Consider the following 25,443-nt stretch of genomic DNA (forward strand, 5'->3'; position numbering starts at 1 on the left):
TAAAGAGTTGATGTTGAGAAAAAATGCAATGAAATGTTATAATATAGATATAGAATCAGAGCGTAGAACTTATGTCTAAGTTCTAAGTAAAACATTTCGAGAGTTAGAAATTAGATTCTGTACAAAACAAGATGAGGTACACATATTGTTTATAGTTTAATTACAACTCATTAGCGTTTAGACATTGTTCCAGTTTTAGTTTGCATCATGGTAGTGGCCGACCGAATCCCTATTACGAAGTTACATCGAGAAGATTGAGTAGAGTGTTCGCCCCTGAGCCTGACAACCTCTTAGGAAACCCAAGGAAAGGAACCGATCAAGCCGTTCACTTGCACGCCCTCGAAGAACTCGATGCTCCTTGTTCTCTGTAAAATTGTATCAATTTATATTTCATCTAATAAAGTCCGTTCTATTCGACAAATCGTTATGCAGCACTTATGGTAACCAATCCAATATAAGTGAGGCTGGTGTTTTCATTAATACGCAGTTGAATTCAAAATCATTACAAGGAAAGTTTGTTGAACACTTAGGCAAATTATCATCTCGAAAGAGTTTTAATTTGAGTAAGGGCAACTATCCCGAAAGGGTTTTGTCGCGTTCAAAGCCAATTAATTAGAGGTTCCGTCATTTATTTCATCATCATAATTGATACAAAGTTTAAGTTGTTTTCTTTGCTTAATGCAAATGAATAAATTCATTCGTTTTTCTAAAAAGTTCTAAATGTTCCTGTTTTGTAAAATTCACCCTTAAAATCAGAAGATCTTTCTAACAATCGATATATTCTCAATATAAAATCTTATTCCAGCATTTTCAAGTATTCAAAGTCCACAAACTCAATTAAACAATTTCCTAAATTCAATTAGACAAATTTCACTTTTCATTTACATTCAATAGTAAATCTAACAAGTTCGAAATTAACAGATTCAAAAATAAGTTTTTCGTTAAAAAACGTATCCCTGTGGGATCGATATTTTTATTACTACAAGCGAAACCGTGCACTTGCGGAAATCGCTCAACAAGTTTTTGGCACCGTTGCCGGGGATACGCCAAAATTTTTGACAAAATTTTTATTTTTCGTATTTTATTTTCGAATCTAGGTTTACACATTATTTTTATACAATTTTTATATTTTATTTATTTTCAGTTATATAACATATTTGTTTTCAATTTTGTTTTGAAGGTAGTTTGGCTCGTGTAACAATTTCAAGTTCATGCGCAGTTCGCGAAGTTCGGGCACACCACCAGACCCTCTTGATCCAGAAATTGAAAGAACACTTAAGAAAAACAAGAAAAACAACAAAAACAAAGACAAAACACCCTTAAAAACTAAAGTAGTCCAGCCAGAAAATATGGCCGATCCACCGACACTTATGGATTATGCTAGGCCAGGAATGGCCGGTGTAACTAATAGTGTAGTTAGACCCCGTATAAACGCAAATCAATTTGAAATTAAGCCTGCTTTGCTTAATATGTTGCAAAACAACGTAACGTTTTATGGACTACCTTACGAAAACCCTAATGCACATTTGACAAATTTCTTAGAAATTTGTGATACTTTTAAAATTACTGATGTAACAGCCGAAGCAATCAAACTTCGCCTCTTTCCTTTCACTTTAAAGGATAAGGCAAAATTTTGGTTAACTTCTATGCCTGCTGCAACATTTGAAACTTGGGACCAATTAGCCCAAGCGTTTTTATCAAAATATTTTCCTTTAGCAAAAACCGCAAGAGTCATCAAAGAGTTGACATCTTTTACCCAAAATAATAATGAAACTCTTTATGAAGCTTGGGAACGTTTTAAAGAACTTCAACGTTTATGCCCACACCACCAACTGCCAGATGCACTTTTAATGCAGACATTCTATAATGGATTAAATCCTACGACTACAGGTTCATTAGATGCTATGTCTGGAGGGTTATTTATGAAGAAGACGTCCGCCCAAGCAAGAGAACTTTTGGAGGAAATGGCAATCAACAGCAGTATGTGGCCCGCAGAGCGTGGACATATACCAACGACGAAACCATCATCCTCAGGTACATCATCGGTTAACGGTATAATGAATCTTGATCCAGTAGCAATGTTACAAGCCCAATTTTCTGCCTTATCGCACAAAATTGATAAATTTATGGCACCATGCGATCCTAATGATCCAATCCAGAGAGACATTGATTACGAAAGTATGAATGAGTTAGAACAGGTAAACTTTGTCCAAGGACAAAACCAAACTACTAATCCTTATTCTAATACTTATAATCCTGGATGGAGAAATCATCCTAACTTTAATTGGAAAGATGGTAATAATAATAATAATGCAAATGCTAATCAATATCGTATAAATAATTATCAAAATCAAACAAGAGATACGATTAGCACTTTATCTTCAAAAATCGACAAATTTATAGATGCTATGAATGGAAAGGTAAGTAATCAAGACGATGGTTTTAAACGGATCGAAAGTAAATTCGATCAGCTTATCAAAAACCAATCATCTAGCATCCATAATTTGGAAGTTCAAATTGGACAGCTTGCTAAATCAATTCCATCCCGCAAAGAGGGAAGTCTTCCCAGCCAAACGGAAGAAAATCCGAAAGAGCATGTTAAGGCTATCACTCTTCGTTCAGGGAAAAACTACTTAGGTCCGGAAATGCCCGGAAATTCAACTTTACCTGGAAATGATTTACCAAAATCCAAAGAAGATACTTTAAAACAAAAAGATACAAAAATTGACTCTAATCCGAAACCTTTTGTACCAAAACCACCTTTTCCACACAGGGTCCGAAATAAGGACCATGATAAACAACTTTTATCATTTTTAGACAAACTTAAAAATTTGCATATAAATTTAACATTCATGGATGCAATTACGCAAATTCCTAACTATGAAAAATTCTTGAAAGATTTAATTTCAAAAAAGATTAGTTGGGAAGGAATTTCATCCATTTCTCTTTCTGAAGATTGTAGTTCGATAGTATCAAGCAAATTACCTACTAAACTCAAAGATCCCGGATGCTTTACCATTCCGTGTACATTGGGAAATATGGAATTCCCAAGTTGTCTTTGCGATTTAGGAGCTAGTATAAACTTGATGCCATTGTCTATTTTTGAAAAATTAGGTTTAGAAGAAGACATCAAACGTACCAATATGGTTTTGCAATTAGCGGATCAATCCACTAAAAGACCATATGGTATAATTGAAGACGTTTTAGTAAAAGTTGACAAATTTATTTTTCCTACTGATTTTGTTATCTTAGATTTTGCTTATGATGTTAATTGTCCGCTAATCTTTGGTAGACCATTCATGAACACGGGACGTGCTCTAGTTGATGTGTCGGAAGGAAAAGTAGTTTTACGAATAGGTGACGATAAGATCGAGTTCGATATGAATCAAGCGATGAAATATCCTATGGAGGATTTCGCCTGTATGAAACTTGATTTAATTGAAGAATGTGTTAATGACATTGTTCAAAGAGAAGAAATAATAGAACCTATAATGGGTGAAGAATTAGAAGATAAGGACCCAGAGCCTTTGATTCGAGAAGATGGACCAGTTCCGCCTTCAGTAATAGTTCCACCTAAATTAGAACTTAAAGAATTACCAAACCATCTGAGATACACTTTCCTAGGCGGAAGTGATACTCTACCTATAATCATCTCTAACAAATTAACAGAAAATCAAGAAGAAAAATTGAAAGAAGTTGTTAGAAATAGAATAGGAAGTATGGGATGGCAAATTTCAGATTTAAAAGGAATTAATCCTAGTATTGTAATGCATAGGATTCACTTAGAAGAAGATAAGCCACCTAAAGCGGATAGACAAAGACGTTTAAATCCGAATATGAAAGAAGTAGTAAAAAATGAGATTACTAAACTTTTAGACAATAGAATCATTTATCCTATTTCGGATAGTGAATGGGTTAGTCCAATCCATTGTGTACCCAAAAAGGGAGGCATAACTGTAGTAAGGAATGATGAAGGTGAATTAATACCTACGCGAACCACCACCGGTTGGAGGGTTTGTATAGATTATAGGAACCTAAATAAGGCAACTAGGAAAGATCATTTTCCTTTACCTTTCATCGATCAAATGATCGAAAGGATAGCCGGTCATGCATTTTATTGTTTTCTTGATGGCTATTCCGGATTCTTTCAAATATATATTTACCCGGATGACCAAGATAAAACAACCTTCACATGTCCTTATGGAACATTTGCATATAGAAGAATGCCTTTTGGTCTATGTAATGCACCAGCAACTTTTCAACGTTGTATGACTGCAATTTTTAATGATTTCATCGAAGATATCATGGAAGTATTTATGGATGATTTTTCAGTTTATGGAGATTCTTTTGATGCATGTTTAAAAAACTTAGATAAAGTTCTTTCTAGATGCGAAGAAACGAATTTAGTATTAAATTGGGAAAAATGTCATTTCATGGTTGACGAAGGAATTGTTTTAGGTCATAAAATATCTGAAAAAGGATTAGAAGTGGATAGAGCAAAAACTTCAGTAATAGAAAAATTACCCCCACCAACAACTGTCAAGGGAGTAAGATCATTTCTAGGACATGCAGGTTTTTACAGACGATTTATAAAAAACTTTTCTGTGATTTCCAAACCACTTACTAATTTGCTTATGAATGATTCAACCTTCGATTTTAATGAAGATTGTATTAAAGCTTTCGAAACATTGAAAACAGCTTTAGTCAGTGCACCTATAATTGCTAAACCCGATTGGGATTTGCCTTTTGAAATCATGTGTGATGCAAGTGACCTAGCTGTAGGATGTGTTTTAGGTCAAAGAAAGGATAAAAGATTACATGTTATTTATTACGCAAGTCACACATTGTCAGGTGCACAGTTAAATTACACAACAACAGAAAAAGAGATGTTAGCCGTAGTATTTGCATGTGATAAGTTTAGGTCATACTTGTTAGGATCTAAAGTTATTATCTATACAGATCACGCAGCTTTACGTTATCTATTTGCTAAGAAAGATGCAAAACCGCGTCTGATTAGATGGGTTTTGTTGTTACAAGAATTTGATATAGAAATTAAAGACAAAAAGGGAGTAGAAAACCTTGTCACCGATCATCTATCAAGACTAGAAGATGAAAATGGTCCTATAGGTGAAACTATCGGTATACGAGATGATTTCCCCGATGAACATCTCTATCAAGTAGAAAGTATCATGTCACCATGGTATGCAGATTTTGCTAATTATCTTGCAACCGATATTGTTACGGAAGGATTATCTTCCCAACAAAGGAAGAAATTTTTCTTCGATATTAAACAATATTTTTGGGAAGATCCCTTTCTATTCAAATCATGTGGTGACGGGATAATTAGGAGATGCGTCGGAGAAAATGAAAATGAATCTATAATAACGGAATGTCATTCCAGCTCATATGGAGGACATAATGGAGTTAATAAAACGGTAGCTAAAATATTGGAATGTGGTTTCTTTTGGCCTACGATGTTTAAGGACGTTGGTTCATTTATTACTCGTTGTGATAAATGCCAAAGAACGGGAAATTTAGGAAGGAAAGATGAGATGCCCCTCAAAAACGTGTTGGAAGTTGAAATCTTCGACATGTGGGGAATTGATTTCATGGGACCTTTTCCGCCTTCAAACGGTAAAACTTACATATTAGTAGCCGTTGATTATGTTTCGAAGTGGGTTGAAGCAATTGCAACCCCTACGAATGATTCTAAAGTAGTTGTTAATTTTCTTGACGATATATTTTGTAGATTTGGTTGTCCTAGATTCGTTGTCAGTGATGGCGGTACCCATTTCATAAATCGGAATTTTGATATGCTTATGAAAAAATATGGAGTACGCCACCGCGTGTCAACGCCATACCATCCTCAGTCGAATGGTCAGGCGGAGATCTCAAATAGAGAACTCAAATGGATTCTAGAGAAAACTGTTTCGTCATCAAGAAAAGATTGGTCACAAAAACTCAATAATGCGCTATGGGCATACCGTACTGCATTTAAATCACCAATAGGAATGACTCCATATCGTTTAGTGTATGGAAAAGCATGTCATTTACCATTAGAATTAGAACATAAAGCCTATTGGGCTATTAGAAAACTTAATTTTGATTTACAACAAGCAGGAAAGAAACGTTTGCTCAATTTAAATGAGTTAGATGAGTTACGACATCTATCGTATGAGAATGCGAGGATTTATAAAGAAAGAGTGAAAAAATGGCACGATGCCAAGATCAAAGTCAAGCACTTTAATGTTGGAGATAAGGTGCTGTTATTTAATTCACGGCTTCGTATATTTCCAGGAAAACTTAAGTCCAGATGGACCGGACCGTATTTAGTCGTCAAAACATTCGACTATGGTTCTTTGAAACTTGAGGAAACCAACGGTAATCGTTTTAAAGTTAACGGTAATCGATGTAAAATTTATTACGAAAATATTTCCGAAATAGGAACTAATTTCGTAACAAGATTTCCTGACATATAAATCATTTCATTTTTCTAATAGTTAGTTTTTATTATTTTTATTTTTATTTTTATTTTGTTTTGTTTTAAATTATATCATTTTATATTAGAATTTTAGATATATAAAAATATATTCAAGTCATGATTTTAATTAATTTTTAGGAATTTAATGAGAATTAGAAGAAATTTAGTGATTCTCAGTTGAGAATTTGAAATTCTCAGTTGAGAATTCAAATATATAGAATTCTTGAGAAGGTAGGAAATTTTCTGGACTTATAGAGAATTTAAAATTCTCAGTTGAGGATTTGGGGCATGACTAGTGGCTAGAAAAATTTCTGGACTTATAGAGGATTTGGGATTCTCAGTTGAGAATTCTGACTTCAATAGGTTTCAAATTGACAGGAAAATTTCTGAACTTACCGAGGATGAGGATTCTCGGTAGAGGATCAGAAATTAGGGGTTTTGACAACTGATTTCCGCAAGGAAATCAGCGTGTCGCGACCGCGGGTCAGCATCCTCGGTCGCGACTCGGGGAATTTGTGCAGTAATTGACCCTTGTTCTTTAACTTTTCAGCAGACACAACTTTTCGGAAACGAATAGTTGCGTTTCTTCATTTTTAAAAAGGTCTGTTTCATGCCTTTTCACCTTCAAAATAACACCTCTTTTCATCCTAGGATTTTATAAATAGGTTCTAGAGGTTCAGTTTTCTGTCACTTTCTTTTCATCTCAATCAGAACAATTCTCTGATTTTCTTACCATTCACCAACCTAGAAATTAAGTTCAGAACCTTTCTTCCTTACTCATTCCAAACACCATGACTTCCACAAACACTCATCCTAAGAAAGTTGTTGCTTCATGCACTAAAAATACAGATATATCAGAGCGTTATGGATGTAACTTTCCTATCTTCAATCATGATGAGGGAAGGCGCTTCTTGAGGCTTCGATACACATTCTTTGTCGGAATGTTATACATGGATGACTTTCTTAACGATTAGTTGGGAATCAAAGAAGATATGAGTCGCTACATGGAACGCTTAGGATGGACCAGATTTGTTGATATGAAGTTTCCTATAATTGGAGACTGGATATTATAGTTCTTCTGTACGGTTCGTTTTGTTAACAAGCGTCGGGTGCGTCTTAGTTTTCGTCGGGATGGCAAAACTTTCACTTTTGGATATCCTGAATTGCATGCTTGGTTTGGTTTTCCCTTGAAGGATACTACCAAACGTCATCATGGAAGAGATATGACGTCCACTGATATTTGGCGAATGCTCACCGGCATTTGGCCTTTCAACCCTAAACTTGCCTATAATAAGTCTTTTTATTCCAACTCTATGCTATATTTGCATAAGTTTCTGAGTCACAGCCTGTTCGGTCGCACGTTCAGTAGTGTCGTCCAAGAATCTGATCTTTATGTACTTGGAGATATATTTCAAGGCAACGTGGTTGATTCTTCAAAAATTCTGATGGAGGGTCTTGTTGCCGCATCTAGATCCAAGGCTAAGAAGGTTGGGTTCGGGAATATTATATGTGGAATAATACTAGGGACCAAGGGAAGTATTTCTGTTCCTTGGAGTGATGCTGAATCTTTCCCGATGCTAGACTATGAATTTTTAGAATATGAAGGTCTAGTGAAACGAGTTTTTCGATCAGGCCCAAATTTTCTTTCTGCACCAGAACGCCAAGCCTTCGTGCAGATGAAAATAGACCGCTATAGGGCTAAGAAAATCCCGATTGAAAGGGACGAGTTTTTAGCATAGCTTTTGTTTATTTTGTTTGTAAATATGTTGTACATATTTCTATTTCAATAAAACTTTCTCTTTTGCATTATATCTTGTTTTTGATTATATGGTTACACTAACATTAAAACTCATTATTCTACACTTATGAATCTATTAAATAAAACTTTAAAGCATTCATTACTAATTAAATGTTAATAACTAAGTTTCAATTCCTTAAATAAAGATTCATTTAACTTACATTAATAAATGAACATAAATGCTTCAATTAATTTGAGTTCCAAACTTTTCCTATTATTAATTTAACATTCGTTAATTAAAGCATTTTCATTTATTTTTCCCATTAATAAGGATAAACCTTTGGTTTTCCTTATCATTTAATGTTTTCCATTTATGTTTTTAAGTACATATAACATTTTCAAGGAGTTCAGGATAGGATTTATCAAGAAATTACACAAATAGGAGTTACTATGCAGAATTTGGGTGACCATAGGGTGATCCGCGGCCGAGAATTATTGAATTCTCGGTAACTTCAGCAATTTCCTTCAAAATTCAGAGAAAAATTCGCTGCCAGACGTGATCCGCGGCCGAGAATGGTGCGATCCTCGGTAACTTCAGCAAAAATCCTTCCAAAATACAAAGGAAAATTGGCTGAAACACGCGATTCGCGGCCGCGGATGCGCATCCTCGGTCGCGACACGCGTGATTCTGCAACACCTAGTCCGGATTTTTGGCCTATTTTTCCACCTTTTCCTATTCAACCTCTACCTATTCCTCTTCCTATTCCTACTCTACCTATTAATCTTCCTATTCAACCCTATATATACCTATTACTTACACAAACCTTACATCACCTCAAATTTTAACCAATCCCCTACTCTTACCTCTTCCCAATACCTTACTTTTACTCTTCCCAATTTCATCATTAACCTTTTCAATCACCTAACCCTTTCAACTTCAAGTCTCCATACAACACTTCTACTTCTTCTTCAACCTCAAGCTTTTATCTCTTTTCATCTTTTTCTCTAAACCCTAAACACCATAACCATGCCTAGAGCAAAGCGTGTTGGACACAAGCCGGCTGTCACTAAGGCTAATCGCCTAAGGATTAGTTGCGGGGCTTATTTCGACATTCATTCTGAGGAAGAAGTTGGACGTTTCAAGCACTTTTCAAATGCTAATCGTAAGTTCGTGGACATGCAGTTTCTTGACTTTGATTCGGTAAGGAAGTTGAACTTCACTACACAAATTACTGCTTTTATTGAGACTTTGGGATGGGAAACTTTTGCTTCTATGCGTTTTCCCCAAATTCAAGAGTATGTGGTTGAGTTTTTGGTTACTTTAAAGATGAACAAAAAGAGGACAGAAATTTCTTTTCGGAATAATGGTACTACCTATACCATAGATTATGAGGCTATGGGAAATATGTTTGGTTTCCCTACTAGTGATTTTTATGATAAGCCTCGGGATTTTGACAATAACTCTTTTTGGCAAACTCTTTCCGACCAAACTTCTTTTGACTCTAAAAACACTTCGAGCAAGTTGATTAAGGACAATTGTGTGTTCTTCTTTCACAAGTATTTGAGTTTTTCACTTTTTGGTCGTGTTGAGAGTTCAAAAATTCAAGTCCGGGATTTGTTTGTTTGGGATTGTTTGTTCAAGGGTTTAAGGGTTGATAGTATTGGATTGATATTTGACAATTTGTATCGTGCTTCGAGGGCTCACACCACTCAGATCCCTCTCGGTAATTTAATCACCGCTATTGTTTTGGGAGCACGGGATGAATTAGCAACTTATGATATGTCCACCTACCATGGATATGTTCCGGTTTTGGACATTGCGGCTCTTAAGCGGGCTCATTTATTGGTTTCTGCGGCTCCTCCCGTTTTTATTTCTTATGCTACCCGTATTGCTCATCTTCGTGGCACTATGGGTGGAGGTGCTTCTAGTTCCCAAAATGTAGGTACCGAAGAAGGAGGTGCGGAGGAAGGAGCGGAAGATGCACCACAAACCCAAGCAACACAAGATAATGATCCGGTGGATTTAAGGAGAATTTTGAACCAAATCAATGCCAATAATAGACAAATGAATTTGAGAATTGATGATTTGGTGGAGAACAACATGGTGATGAATGACAACCTCAATACTTTGAGGCGTGCGCAAAGATCGACTCGGCATCGGATGCTTTCGTTTTTCCGCCGCCGAAATGTGGAAACTTCACCAACACCTCCGGATTCCCCGCCGAATGCTTAGGTTTTATCTTTTATTTTTATCTTATCTTGTTTTAATTTCAGTTTCGTACATTTTTATTTTCTTATGTTTCGTACAATTTCAATTTTAATTTAATTTTATGATGCATGTTTTCTTTGCTATATCTTTCATTTCTTTCCGTTTGTTTTATCTTTAATGTTTTATCTCCATTTTGCACCAATGAGGACATGGTCCAATTTAAGTGTGGGAGGAGATATATACATATATCATTTTTATGCAAACGAATGAATGACCAAATATATGCAAATGAATGAATGAATGTATGCAACACTTGTTTGTTTTCAAAAATACAAAATGCAACGTATATTGCAACACTTTTAAGTATATTGCAACAAATGAAAAAACTTAACATTTTTTTATGAAATATCATTTTTACATTTATAAATTAATCATAAGTTAAAATTTTTATGATTATTTTTAGGTTATCATTATCGATAGAAATAAATATTTCTATACGGGTAATATTTTTCAAAATATTTTTCACAAATCTTCGACACGATTTTAAGTAAAAATTGTCTCGAGTGAATGTATTTAAGTAATAAATTCTTTATTTTCAATCTCTATTTTATAATCATGAAATTCATGATACAATAAATCTTATTTTAAATTTTCAATTAGGTTTATAGGCATTAAATTGAACTAACAATTTTTAGCTCGATTTTGATTTTGTCTTACATTAACACCAATTGAAGTTTTTAAGGAAACTATAGCCATAATACATGTTGAATTTTAAGTCAATATAGGATGAATGTGCTAATTTTCTTTTTCCCAATTTACAATTTATAATCAATAAATCGTATTCTTAACTTTTGGCCACGATTGAGACCAACCTTATCACAGTCGAGGTATGAAAGGGAAGAAATAAAAAAGTAAATCGTACTTTTGGCCACGATTGCGACCACCCTTATCACAATCGAGGTATGAAAGGAACGTTTAAATAAGAAAAAATTAAGCGTGTTTAAAGTTTAAAGTAACGATTGCGTCCACCCATGGCATGGTCGGTACCTCTTAAGCGAACACAAATAAAATGCATATAAAGTTACGATCGAGACCACCCTTATCACGGGCGTAACTAAGCAAATAAATTAAACTTAATAAATCATATATAATAATTCAAGTTTGGGAAAGGAAATTTGGTGCTTTGAAATGCCTTGAGATGAAAAACTCAATAACATGCGTGCTTACATCGTCCCGAATACTTCAATTTAAACATTGAAATACAAGACGAATGATATATCGTATTTATACTAAGTAAGTTTGATATTTTGCGTATAAATTTGCCATGCGAAGTTAGTCTTTTCGGCTTAACTAATTTAAAAGGTAAACACAAAGATATATGTTTTATTTTCATAAAGAGATTAGTTAAGGAATAAATTCAGTGAAATTTTGCTCGGGACTAGCAAAAGATTAAGTGTGGAGATTTGTTAAGCCCAAAATATACCTAAAATATCATTAACATTTACATCATTTTTATTACAAATTCGTGTTATTTATATCTGTTTAGATTACTTTTACTCTCGAATATCTTTCTTTCTTGCAAGGTACCTAAATATTTGGTAAAATCCAAATAGGAACGAAAAAGGATCTAAAACAGAAGAAAAACCCTACAAAAGGAGTCAAAGACGACATAAATCGAAAGCACCAAGTCGAGGACACGAACGAAAGCAAAGAAACGAAAAACTCACCAAGCCACGACCGCAAATCCACCACCCGCGACACGCGTGGTTTAGCCATTTCTCCCCTTCGTCCAACGTCCAACTTAATGCTACGTCATTCACGGCCGAGGATTCCTATCCTCGGTAAGTGCAGAAAATTTACCAAATGCATTTTACACATGTTGAAATCCAAGAAACGCGTTCCTTCAAGTGGATAAAGACGTCCTTTCACAACAGACACGACTCTTAACCAACGGATACATCACTTCAAACACAACCCTTCAACATCTATAAATAAAGAGTTGATGTTGAGAAAAAATGCAATGAAATGTTATAATATAGATATAGAATCAGAGCGTAGAACTTATGTCTAAGTTCTAAGTAAAACATTTCGAGAGTTAGAAATTAGATTCTGTACAAAACAAGATGAGGTACACAATATGTTTATAGTTTAATTACAACTCAGTAGCGTTTAGACATTGTTCCAGTTTTAGTTTGCATCATGGTAGTGGCCGACCGAATCCCTATTACGAAGTTACAGCGAGAAGATTGAGTAGAGTGTTCGCCCCTGAGCCTGACAACCTCTTAGGAAACCCAAGGAAAGGAACCGATCAAGCCGTTCACTTGCACGCCCTCGAAGAACTCGATGCTCCTTGTTCTCTGTAAACTTGTATCAATTTATATTTCATCTAATAAAGTCCGTTCTATTCGACAAATCGTTATGCAGCACTTATGGTAACCAATCCAATATAAGTGAGGCTGGTGTTTTCATTAATACGCAGTTGAATTCAAAATCATTACAAGGAAAGTTTGTTGAACACTTAGGCAAATTATCATCTCGAAAGAGTTTTAATTTGAGTAAGGGCAACTATCCCGAAAGGGTTTTGTCGCGTTCAAAGCCAATTAATTAGAGGTTCCGTCATTTATTTCATCATCATAATTGATACAAAGTTTAAGTTGTTTTCTTTGCTTAATGCAAATGAATAAATTCATTCGTTTTTCTAAAAAGTTCTAAATGTTCCTGTTTTGTAAAATTCACCCTTAAAATCAGAATATCTTTCTAACAATCGATATATTCTAAATATAAAATCTTATTCCAGCATTTTCAAGTATTCAAAGTCCACAAACTCAATTAAACAATTTCCTAAATTCAATTAGACAAATTTCACTTTTCATTTACATTCAATAGTAAATCTAACAAGTTCGAAATTAACAGATTCAAAAATAAGTTTTTCGTTAAAAAACGTATCCCTGTGGGATCGATATTTTTATTACTACAAGCGAAACCGTGCACTTGCGGAAATCGCTCAACAGTGGCATCCTTGCTACTCAACAAGATGACCCAAGTATACCGAGAGAAATCATCTACAATGACCAAGGAAAATCTCTTACCACCCAAGCTCAGCGGCTGGACTGGTCTGAAATGATCCAAGTGTAGTAATTCCAATGGTCGTTTGGTTGAGACAATATTTTTACTTTGAAAGGACTTTTTGGTTTGTTTACATTGCTGACAAGCATTGCATAATTGATCTTTCTCAAACCTAATTTTGGGTAAACCCTCAACTAATTGCTTTCTTGCTAATTTGGCAAGGAGGTCCATGCTTACATGACCAAGTCTCCTATGCCATAGCCAGGAATTATCTTCCTTTAACTCTAAGCATATATTTTTTGAAAACTTCTTTTCTAAACTCAGCATGAAGACATTGTCAACACGAGGGGCAGTTAAAATCAAATCATTTGTTTTTCCCTCGAGTATCCGACACTCAGTGGCATCAAATACAACCTTTCTACCGCTGTCACACAGCCGAGCAACGCTCAACAGGTTATATTTGAGACCCCTGACTAGGGAGACTGACTCAATAGTAGGGTTTCCTCTGATAGTACCTGATCCTACTATCTTACCCTTTTTGTTGTCTCCGAAACTTACATTTCCTCCTCGTTTATGCACAAGTGTGATGAATTGAGTTTCATCACCAGTCATATGCCTCGAGCATGCGCTGTCAATATACCATAACTTTGACTTCTCAGCACATCTCAGGCTCACCTGCAATTTAAACTATTCATCTTTAGGTACCCAATTCTTTTTGGGTCCTCGTTGGTTAGTGTGAATAGGTGAAGCATCATATTTCATTTTGTGACGGCATACATTTATGGTGTAGCCATCTTTACCACAATAGTCACAAAAAACTACCCTTTGAGGGTATTTCCTCTTTTGGTCAGCACGATGGTGCTGAGCAACACATTTATAGTGTGTCATCTCTTTCCACAACAGTCACACTGACTGTTCTGCTGAGTGTATTGTCTATGCTGACCAGTACCTTGATACTCAGCATTTGGATAGAACCTTTTCTTAGCCGATGTACTCAGCTAGTTCTGTATAGATGTGATGTCCTTTCTCAGCTTCCTAGAGTCTGATTGGACTTCCGAGACAAACCGATGCATGATTTTTAGATTTTCATCTTGCCTGGTATTGTCTTGAAGCAGATGTCCGAGGTCACTCAGTTTGACCTCTTCAATCTCATCACATCGCCTGCTGAGAGCTCGTATTTTCTTATTACACTTTGTGGTCAGTGTATAGAGATCACTCAAGGCATTAACCATTTTATTTATGAGCAAAAGAAGAGATGTTACCTCATTGGAGTGTTCCTCTTGGTCAGATCCATCTGAGAGGTCAGCTTGCTCAGATTGGCAGTTGTCAGCAGCTTCGTTGGCCATGAAACAAATGTTTGCTGACTCGGTGGCATCAGCTTCTAACGAGGTTGACTCATCGTTGTCACTCCATGTGTCCACTATGGCCTTTCTGCTTCCTTTCTTGTCCTTCTTTAAGGTAGGACATCTTGATTTTATGTGCCCAGTTTGATGGCATTCAAAGCAAGTGACAGGCTTCGAGCTGTCCTTCTTGTATCTGCTGTCGCTGGACTCAGCTTTGTATTTATCGCTTCTTTTGAATGGCCTTTTGCTGTTCTTGTCATTCTTTCTAAAAAAACTTCTTCATCTTTCTGGTGAACATGGCCATCTCCTCATCATCTGATGAGTCAGCTTCCGTTGATTCATCTTTCATGACAAGAGATTTCTGCTTCTTGTCCTCAGACTTCTCTTTAGCTTCAAAGTTCTTCATGGAGATCTCGTGGGTCAGCAGAGATCCTATGAGCTCATCATATTTGTATGTGGTTAGGTCCTGAGCTTCTTCCACAGCTGTCTTCTTAGCTTGCCAGCTCTTGGGGAGACTTCTCAAGATTTTCTTCACCTGTTCTTCTTCTGTGAAGTTCTTGCTGAGTCTCTTAAGCTCATTTATGATGTTGGTGAACCTTGAGTTCATCTCAGAGATGTCTTCATTTTCATTCATCTCAAACAGCTCGTATAGTCTCATGTGTTGGTTCACCTTGGACTCCTTGACCTTGCTTGTTCCTTCATAGGTCACCTCCAGCTTCTTCCAAATTTCCTGTGCTGACTCACAACCTGAAATTTTATTGTACTCTGTAGCATCTAACGCACAGTGAAGTATATTGATAGCCGAAGCATTATTTTGCAACTTTTTAAGGTCATCCTCTGACCACTTAGACTCACTCTTGATAGATTTTACTCCATCAACAATTTCATAGGGAACAAATGGGCCTTGGACTATAGCCAGCCATGCACTCATGTTTGTTTCCTGAATGAAGTTTTTCATTCTGTTTTTCCAAAATGTATAGTTTGACTCGAAAAACAGAGGAGGCCGACTAATTGATAATCCCTCAGGGAGTATCTGTGTTGTTTGATTTCCAGGAAGGAAACGAGTGCTGTTCTCAGCCATTTACAGGGATCAGCTCAAGATAGTTTTATCTTGAATAGTGAGCTACTGAGCTCTGATACCACTTGTTGGTCCCGTGTAATGTAATATGATTAGTTCCAAGGGGGGGGGGGGGTAGGAACTAATGTAAATTTTTCGCTTAATTATGCTGACTTAATTTAACTCTTTAAATAACTTCACTCAGTTTTGGTCAGCAAGACTGAGCGTGATGTAAGACAGCTTTAGTTAGAGGCTGACTAGAACTGTTTCACTTGTGAGTTGGGAAATAACACTTAAGGTCAGCTTCCAAATCAGCACTCTGATTACTCAGCGTCGGCTTATACAAATTATATACTGAGTAATTTAAGCAAGCAACACATACATATATATTAAGAGAAGGGTTAGAGATTACTCAGCAGTCTTATCCTGGTTCGGCCTCACCGCCTACGTCCAGTCTCCAGAATCCTTCCAGGCTTTTTCAATCTACTACTGAGCTCTTTAAAGGTAGAGAACAAACCGTTTACAAAGCAATTGAGTATGCAAGAGTACCGTCCTCTATTCGTCTACTCAATCCTACTGAGCGCTATAACCGAACACTCAGATTTTCTCTACCGCTGAGTACTAAAACCGAGTACTCAGCTTCACTCTCTCAACCTTTACAATTGATACAAGTTTTGTTCTCTCTTAAACGAAGAACACTTTAGATGAATACAAATTCACTCTAGACTTTTACACAGAGATTGGATTTGGGTGTAAGAACTTGCTTTTTCTATTAAGACAGCTTCTATTTTGGATTTTCACTCTTGTGAAGATTTGCTTTTCTATCTGTGCTTTCTTGTATTTCGGCAAAGGATCCAAGTGATGAACTTGTCCTTTTATAGCAATTTCTGAAGCTTCAATGATTTGAATTCGGACTTATCCATTGAATTCAAACGGTCTTATTGTGTCATTTATTTGGTCAGCATTCAGAATCTGCAGGCCAATCCTGTCGTCTGAATTTAGCAGGCGTCAGGCTTGTCGGTTTCGTCTTCTAGCGTCAGGTTTCATCTTCTAGCGCCAGGTTTGTCTTCTTGCCAAACGCCAGTTGATCCATACGTCTCGAGAAGGTCTCTTGGTGTAATTTTGAGGCTTCTGAATTGATGCAGACTTGTGTCGGGCATTTGTCTTTTAGTCAATGGATCATTGGTGCTGTCCTGACGAACACTCAGCTTGACTTAATTGACGTTGCCTTTAAGATCTCCTTTAACAGGGCTGAGTTATGTTTTACTCAGCTTCTTCGGTCAGCTTCGTCTTTAAACGTTTGTTCTGAAGAAGACTTTTCTTCTATGATGCTGAGTTGTATTCTACTCAGCTTCTGTGGCTCATACTGACTTCGTTTTGTCTTACTTTTTATTCCTGTTCTCATTTGTTAATATACTCAACATTGAACAAACACATTAGTACAATTAAATCAAAGCACTTAAATCTAATTGTCTTAATCATGAGATTAACTTAAATAATTTTGTCAAATCAAAATCTTGTGGAAAGGTGTTTCAACAGTTCATACTAAAAGGTTGCAAACTCCTTTATAGTTGTGGGAAGAGATGGCAAAGAACAACGTCAGTGGCTATAGTGGCTTCCAAGATTTGTCTGAAGTTTTTGACGTGATTTATCGGATCTCCATTACCTCTGTATTGGCTGAAGGTAGGGACACGAAAACCTTAGTCATTGGTTCTCTTTGAATTTCTTTAGATAGAGTTGTGCACATATCAAATAAGGCCGAAAGGCCGACGTATGTATTAGATCTGCCCAGAATTTCCTTCCTAAGGATTTCATACATCTCCTTCTCACTGAAAAGCTTGTCTTTATCTTCCTCCTTCGACTTGTTCTTGTTAGCGTGCCTATCATGGTCAACCAGAGGTTTATGAGGAGATCATTTTCATATTTTACTTTGTTCTTTCGAATGGTGCTTCTGTCTATTCTTGGGACTTTTTTGGCTTTTCTCTTCGCCTAGGGGCTTCTTGATCATGAATATCTTCTCGTAAGGGAGAGGCTTCTGGAGTGTCATCTATCGATGACTGGATTTTGTGGTGCTATTGAGGTTGTTTCATAACTTTCCTTATACTTTCTTCAATTGTTGTTTCAGCTCCACCATGTCTATCGCATATGCAGCTCATCCATCTCTTTTTGTATCGCCCTTAGATTTTGCCTAAACCTACGGGAAACTTCATCCACCAATAGTTGCTATTGAGGTTCCAACTGTGGTCGGTGCTCGGCTTCTTGAATGGATTCTTCTTCATTATTTTGGTGAACTTTCGACTAGATGCGATTTGATTTTGCCATCACTGAATTTTTTATTTATCATGTGTTTTGTTTGAGGTCCATGCTCATCGCAACAACGATAACTGTGTTTATAAACTTATGATGGAGGGTCCGAATGTCTTGATGGATCTTCCTGTTTGAACCTGTAAAACAGACCCAATGGTCAAAGGGGGCTGAAGTTCGGCGAATCCGTTTTTGATGCCTAAGTTAGTAGGTGCTTTATGAAGGATTGAAGAGTAAGGAAATAGTTGTAAGTTGTTAAGTTAATGTACCATAAGAGGAGGCTATACCTGTCTATATATAAAGTTGGGCTGAATCCCTTATCTTTAAGGAATCTTTTATATATTAGGATTCATTCTCCTTTAAGGAGTCGGGTTTTAGGAGAATTCCTCCATGGTGAGGAGTCTTTAACCTAGCCGCATGAGAGCTCCTTTTTAGAAAGGAGACGTCCATAGCAGGTTTACCACGGATCTGAAGGCTTGTTTTGAGACACGTGATGGTTGATTTGATGACTCCTCAGATTCCACGTGTTGATATTATTTTGTATAATATTACCATCCACATGCAACCACGCTAACGACAAGGTTATCAGAAATTTGTGAGTTTATCTTCTCCAGCCACTAGTAGTAGCTACTATTCTTGGAGGTTATGGAGTATTTTATTGGGATTTATTTTTTATTATTATTTTATTTCAGACTACTTATTTTATACATGTATAATGAATTTGGTTAATGCTCAATTAAAACTTCGCCAACGAACGCTACTAGGAGAGTAAGCAAGCTACCTTGCTTGCATTCTAGAAACGGTAGCCAAACAAAAATTGGTTAAATCTAAAGGTCCTCGTCCTTATGATTCGTAAACGGAAAAAATAGCCTTTAGCTCGGGGCAAATATGTGGTTTGGAGCTTAGTTGCAAGGCTCAATTCATCCCCAGTTACGGTCGGTCCAGTTGAAGGTAAGGAAGCGGATCACAGTAAAAGCTCAGTTTAATCAAGCTTGATTAAATTTTGGCTTTAGAAAGCTGTACTTGAGACATTAAAGGGATATAGGAGGTGTGATAGGGATAAAAAACACGAGATAAGTTATCATGTGTTTGTTTGGGAGATAGAAGAGTGAGACGGATGAGGGATAAGCCTCTTATCCCTCAAATTCTATACCCAAGAGGGAGTGGTATAAGAGGGTGTGATAAGCTTATGCGATTTTAATAGAATAGAAAAGTACATTTTATCTCTCAAATTAATGTTATGTAGTTTAAATAAGGTTAAAATAGTAAAATGTATTATTTTATCCCTATCTCTATCCCACATACCAAACATTGAATAATAATTCTTGACCATCATATTTTTATCTTTATCCCAACCATTTATCCTTATCTCTATCCCAATCTTTATCATTATCTCTATCCCAATGGAATACCAAACGCTCCGTAATGAACTAATATTAAACCTATCAAAACTCGATCTTCTATTCGACTCCTTAAGACACATCTTAAAGATACCCTCTAAATATTTCCTTGAAAAAGTTATAGTTAGCATGATGTAATACATACATGTTATTTGTCCACATCCATATAATAAAAACATCAATTCATCTTTAAATTATTAGAAAAATTGTCTTTTGTGAAACTCCATTAGCAGCCTTTGTAAAATATTAACATACAAATAAAAAAAAAAAACAAACAAACATGAAAAAATATACAAGATGTTGGATCCATCAGAATTGACGGATCAACATTCATTAACAAAGAATTCTAATATGATTAATCATATTATTTTATGCAGTTAAATTATATATAGTATTATTTTAATAGAAAAAATAAAAAGTTATCCATGGAAATGTTCTAAAGGAACGTGCAATTATGCAAAAACGAAGCAACTAGGAAATATGTATAAATCAAAAGAGAATGAATGAAACTACCTTACCTACGTAATAAAATTCAATATCTATGCATGCATAAACCCATAGAGAATGAATGAAACTACGTAATCAAATTCAATATCAGGATAAGGTTTGTTTTTTCAAATTTGTAAATATATATTTTTTTTAGAAGTAAAAATAAGGTAACCATTTTAGGTAGTCGTCAAATTAGAGGTACACATGATCTGAACACAGAACACACAATTTATTAGTCTTTGAATTCAACTTAGTAGGTAATTTGTTATTTTTAGATAGACACGAACTTGACTCGCAATTATTTGGGTTGGGTTAGAGTTCTCGAAACTGATACGAAATGATATGGATATTTAAAATTATTATTATATTTTCTCATATTTTTCTTTGAAACTTTTATTAATAAAAATAATAAAATTATAATTATTATACTTTCAAACACGATAATAATAAGTTACAAGTCATTCTTAATAGAAATAATAAAATAAACGGTGGCTTGTAAGATTTTTGGATGATTAGTGATGAAGCATATGAACCAAACCTATAAAATAGAAGGTAAGGCCTAACCATGTTAATGGACCAGTCTAGACCCGGTCCACATTCAAAAGTATATATACGACAAGCGTCTCCATAAGTAAGAGGTCTAATCTCTGATTCTCTCTCTGGTTTACTCTCTCTTTAGCTACATTCTTTCCCTCTTAACTGTCTAATTTAGGCGTCAGAGTATTCATAGGGACCAATCCTAATGTAGGAGGAGTCTAAGATCGGAAGGCAATTCAGGAAGTCCCACATCTCCATTAATTAGTATTAATATATTAATCCAAAAATGATATTAAATATTTAAAAATATTACTATATTCTTCTATATTTTTAAAATTCGTCGTTAAAATATGTATATAGTAAAATTACACGTGACCTGAAAACATGATACAAAATCGATACTAACTTGATTCGATTAACACGATGATATAAAAAAAATTAGGTTAGATTAGAATTGACTTATTTAACATTGACTAAAAAATGATACGGTACACGAACTGATAATTTCCACCTCTAAGTAAAATTAAAATTTTGATGATTTTATTTAAATTTTATTCGGTGCATTAAGTTATCTGTGTGCTAATATTTCTTGGCAAATAAAAAAAAAAAAATTAGTTGCTTCAAACAAAAATTATTATTTATAATATTCTTATTTTTTGTGATGAAATTTATAATATAGTAGTAGTAATTTTTTTTATAGACATAACGTAACGTAATTATTGAGTAATGATTGTGTAAAATAGAAAGAAATGATCTAAACCAGCAGCCGTTGGATTAAATAATGGGGGATAATAATGAGGAATGTAAACCCTCCATTCTTTTAGTTATTATGGAGGATGGATTGGATGCTTCCTTCCTGTTCTTTCCTTTCTTCCTTCCTTCCCTGGGTCAAAATAGCTGCTTTGAAAAGTCTTTCTTCAGCTACCTATTTAATACCCTTAATTTCAACTCCTTATCTTCCACTTCTCCTCATACTTTTTCTCTCATCGCAGACCTTCTCCTCCTCCTTTGCGTAAATCTTTCTTTCCATATCTTAAGCTGTTTCAGATATGGCGGCACAAGCTCAAGTTGCATCCGCTTTGGATCTCATCAAACAACATTTATTCAGCGATCTTCTTTCACCGATTCCTACCTCCTCTTCTTCTTCCATTGCTACAACTAATAATGCAGATATGGAGCTTTCGAGCTCTCATTCCGATTCTGATTCCTCAACCGTTCATTCTGTTTTCTCATTTTCTGATCATTTTACCTATAATGATATCAATGATGATTTCTTCGAATTCGAAGCGAAACCTCAAATCATCGATCTCCTTACACCAAAATCTAATGATTCAAATCCTATTTTTGAATTTGATTCAAAAACTCAGTTCATCTCTCAATCGACTACTCATAATATATTCGAATTTGATTCCAAACCTCAAATCGAAATCCAAAGCCTCGAGGATTTCGGATTTGAAGCAAAACCGCAATCAAAACCTCAATTACCTGCTATAAATCGGAAGCCATCGCTTAAAATCTCACCGCCGAAAACGGAATGGATTCAATTCGGAAGCGCAACTCCAAACCAGGAAGTGGCTGTACAATGCAATTCAAAAGTGGCCAGTGCTGAGGAGCAAAGGCATTACAGAGGAGTCCGACAGAGGCCGTGGGGCAAATATGCAGCGGAGATCCGAGACCCGACCCGAAAAGGTACCCGGTTATGGCTGGGGACCTTCGACACAGCTATCGAAGCCGCTGAAGCGTACGATCGAGCAGCGTTCAGGCTGCGCGGCTCTAAAGCGATTCTCAACTTCCCATTGGAAGTTGCGAGGTGGAAAACACGCGCCGACGAGGGAACTGAACGGAAACGAGCAAGAGAGAGCGATGTTACCGAGAGAGAAGAAAAGAAGGTGAAAAGAGAAGAAGCTGAAGGTTTAACGGCGACCAACTGGATGGCAGTTTGGGAGTGTTCTGATTTTGAATTGAATTTCAATATGCCGCCGTTGTCTCCGTTATCTCCCCATCCTCCGTTGGGATATCCCCAGCTTATGGTTTTATGAGAATTAAGATTTTCATTTTTGGCGCGTGTATATAGAAATTTTCTGGGAGAAGAGCAAAAGAAATTAGAGTCGATAAATAAATTAGTAGTATCTGATAATTCTCCAGTATATATTCGGATTATGATTCTCAATGTGATGTTCTTTCTCATCATTAATAACACTTTCCATTTTTTTCATTTTCAAAACGACTCAGTTTGGATGTCTTTTTTTTTTAAACACTCAGTTTGGATGTCTTGATGCCTTAAACTCATTTCATTATCTACTGATGATTTCTAAAATGTAACACTGATCAAATGGATAAAGTTCAAATTAACCTCCAAGATTTGAAGAGAAATGCAAACTTACTCCTAACATATAAATTGTGCAATTTTGCTTTTAAAATTATCAATAAAGTTATGTTTTACATTTACACAACAAAAAAATTTGAACTGATTGATTTGACGGTTATTTGACTATCAAATCGGATTTTCCAAACAAGTTTATCCGTGAAATAAAACAGTTTTTACAGATTATTTATACATGTTATAATAATACAGTAAACATTCTATGAAGTTTTTTTATGATTATATATATATATATATATATATATTATCATTTTGATATGTTTTTTCTTTTTTGTAATGTACTAGTAACAGAATAAATATTTTAGACATAATTAATGTTTGAAAAATTTAATGTGATCTTTTAAAAAAAAATTAATGTGAAATATTTAAATTATCCGTTAGACTGAAATAAAATTGATTTTTATTTAATAACATTATATATAATAATTTTGTATGTTAAGAATAAATTTACCCTGGATTCTGTGAGTAAAGAATAAATTTACCCTTCTAAAACATGGATTCTGTGATTAAATTTTACTAGCTAGTAATTTTGAATTTAATAGTCAAAACCATTCATGATTAATGAATTTCATAAGTCGGACATGTTTTTTTTTTTTTTTGTGATAAAAGTCAATCCATTTAAAGCTGTTGTGACTTGTGATTATGATCTATTTCTAGATGTACTTTACACAACCGATCCTATCAATTTTCATCAACTGTATGGAAAATTCAAATTAAGACAAAAAGAAAAAAAAGCAGTTTCTTGTTGTTTTTAGGGATTTGCTTATTGTTAATTGATTTAGTAGTGTTTCTTAGAGGTGGCAAAAATACACACGATATAATTATACGACACACAATTTTAGTATTTGGGTTTAGATTAGTAGGTAATGTGTCATTTTTGGGTTGACACAAAACTGACACACAAATTGTTGGGTCGGGTTAGGGTTGACATGTGAACCCAGAATGACACGAATATTGAAAATTATTGTTATATCATCTCGTATTTTTTTATGTCACTTTATTAATAAAGATAATAAAATTATAATTATTACTTGCACATATTGATTCAAACCTCCTAAATTGTTATAAACACATTACATAACCATCTAATATGATATTAATGAACTTTTCAATGGTTAGTGTTAACATACTAATCTATAAGCGATATAAAATATTTAAAAATAGTACCATATCTTCTTATATTTTTATAAGTTATCATTAGTATATATGTATAACAAAATTACATGTAACCCAAAACACGACACGAAATCGACACTAACTCGAACAAGTTAACACGATTGTGACACGATAGTTTTTGGGTTGGGTTTGAGTTTACTCTTTTTGACACGAATCCGAAATGACACGACACGAACACGACTCGAACACGATAATTGCCAACTATGATGAATTTTTTTATTAGCATGTAAAATGTTTTTTTCGTAGATAAAGGAAGACTAATATTCTATCAACTTTAATTATTCAACTTTTTAGTTTTGAGGTCATTCAGATATTGTTTGATTAGTAGAGAGAAAGAAAATTAATGTTTAGAGAAAGAAATCTTTAAAAATGATAATTTTGGAATATAAAAAATGTGGTAAAATCTTGTTCTTGCAACAATAATATTTTTTTTAATGAAGATGGGAAGCAATCAAGAATGTAGAGGGTGAGAATTCCAAGAACTCTCGTCTTGTGACAATAATATTATAGAAATAAGAATATTATTAAAGAAGAAACATGTTTTTGTATGTTATTAATGGCTTTCTATATGAAAATTATAATTAGTTATAAAAATTATATTTTTTTGAAGAAAAAAATTACATTTAAATCATACTACAAAAATTAATTCTCAATATGTCATTATTTTCTTTATATGCTTTTATACGATCATCTATTGCTAATGCATTTCTTGATTCTCAATGAACTGATAAGTTCCAAATGGGCATAGAACATCCTGCCTCATTTAGGTACACTCGTGCACTTCTCAACTTCACCAATAAAGTGGCAGGTAATGTCCTCCATTACATAGGAGAGAAGCAATCCCCTCACTGCATGCATGGTCCCTCAACATGATTCAGAACATACCTGACAAACCATACTTGACACCAATTTATTGGCCCGTTAGGTGATAACAAAAGTATGTTGTGTCTCATTCAGGTTCCATAGTGATTTTTGGATCTAAGGAATCCACTATAAGCGTTACACGAGATACACCTTTGACACGATATCATGTGGTGTTCTCATAAGCGGATCAGTCTAATGCTTAATGGTTCATAAGCACCTATGCCCTTGGTCTAAAATCTCATGTCTGTAACCGGTGAAACAAAATCACAACTAAGGCACATATTAATCTTTCATTCATTATCATTCCCACGATAACAACGGGCTAAAGACGTTTTAATATAGTATCCAATTGCTCTATGGTTTGACTTGTCCGAGTCCTCAACCCATCAAACATAT

General features: G+C 35.0%; 1 protein-coding gene and 1 non-coding gene across 2 annotated transcripts; one reads left to right on the plus strand and one right to left on the minus strand.

The window, feature by feature from the left end:
* Nucleotides 1-1,727: 1,727 nt before the first annotated feature.
* On the minus strand, nt 1,728-1,834 carry LOC136216061 (small nucleolar RNA R71). Its single transcript, XR_010683056.1, has one exon. It is a non-coding gene; the product is annotated as a small nucleolar RNA R71 (small nucleolar RNA).
* A 19,737-nt stretch (nt 1,835-21,571) lies between these two features.
* On the plus strand, nt 21,572-22,839 carry LOC136209815 (ethylene-responsive transcription factor 6-like). Its single transcript, XM_066001414.1, has one exon. It carries the CDS (start codon nt 21,674-21,676, stop codon nt 22,661-22,663), a length of 990 nt encoding a protein of 329 aa, XP_065857486.1. The 5' UTR covers nt 21,572-21,673; the 3' UTR covers nt 22,664-22,839.
* Nucleotides 22,840-25,443: the final 2,604 nt, after the last annotated feature.

Source organism: Euphorbia lathyris, chromosome 1, assembly GCF_963576675.1.
Source record: "Euphorbia lathyris chromosome 1, ddEupLath1.1, whole genome shotgun sequence".
NCBI classification, from domain to species: Eukaryota; Viridiplantae; Streptophyta; class Magnoliopsida; order Malpighiales; family Euphorbiaceae; genus Euphorbia; species Euphorbia lathyris.

What these genes read in the sequence shown, in the direction of transcription:
- LOC136209815 (XM_066001414.1), top strand. Translation starts at nt 21,674, where the DNA reads ATGGCGGCACAAGCTCAAGTTGCATCCGCTTTGGATCTCATCAAACAA.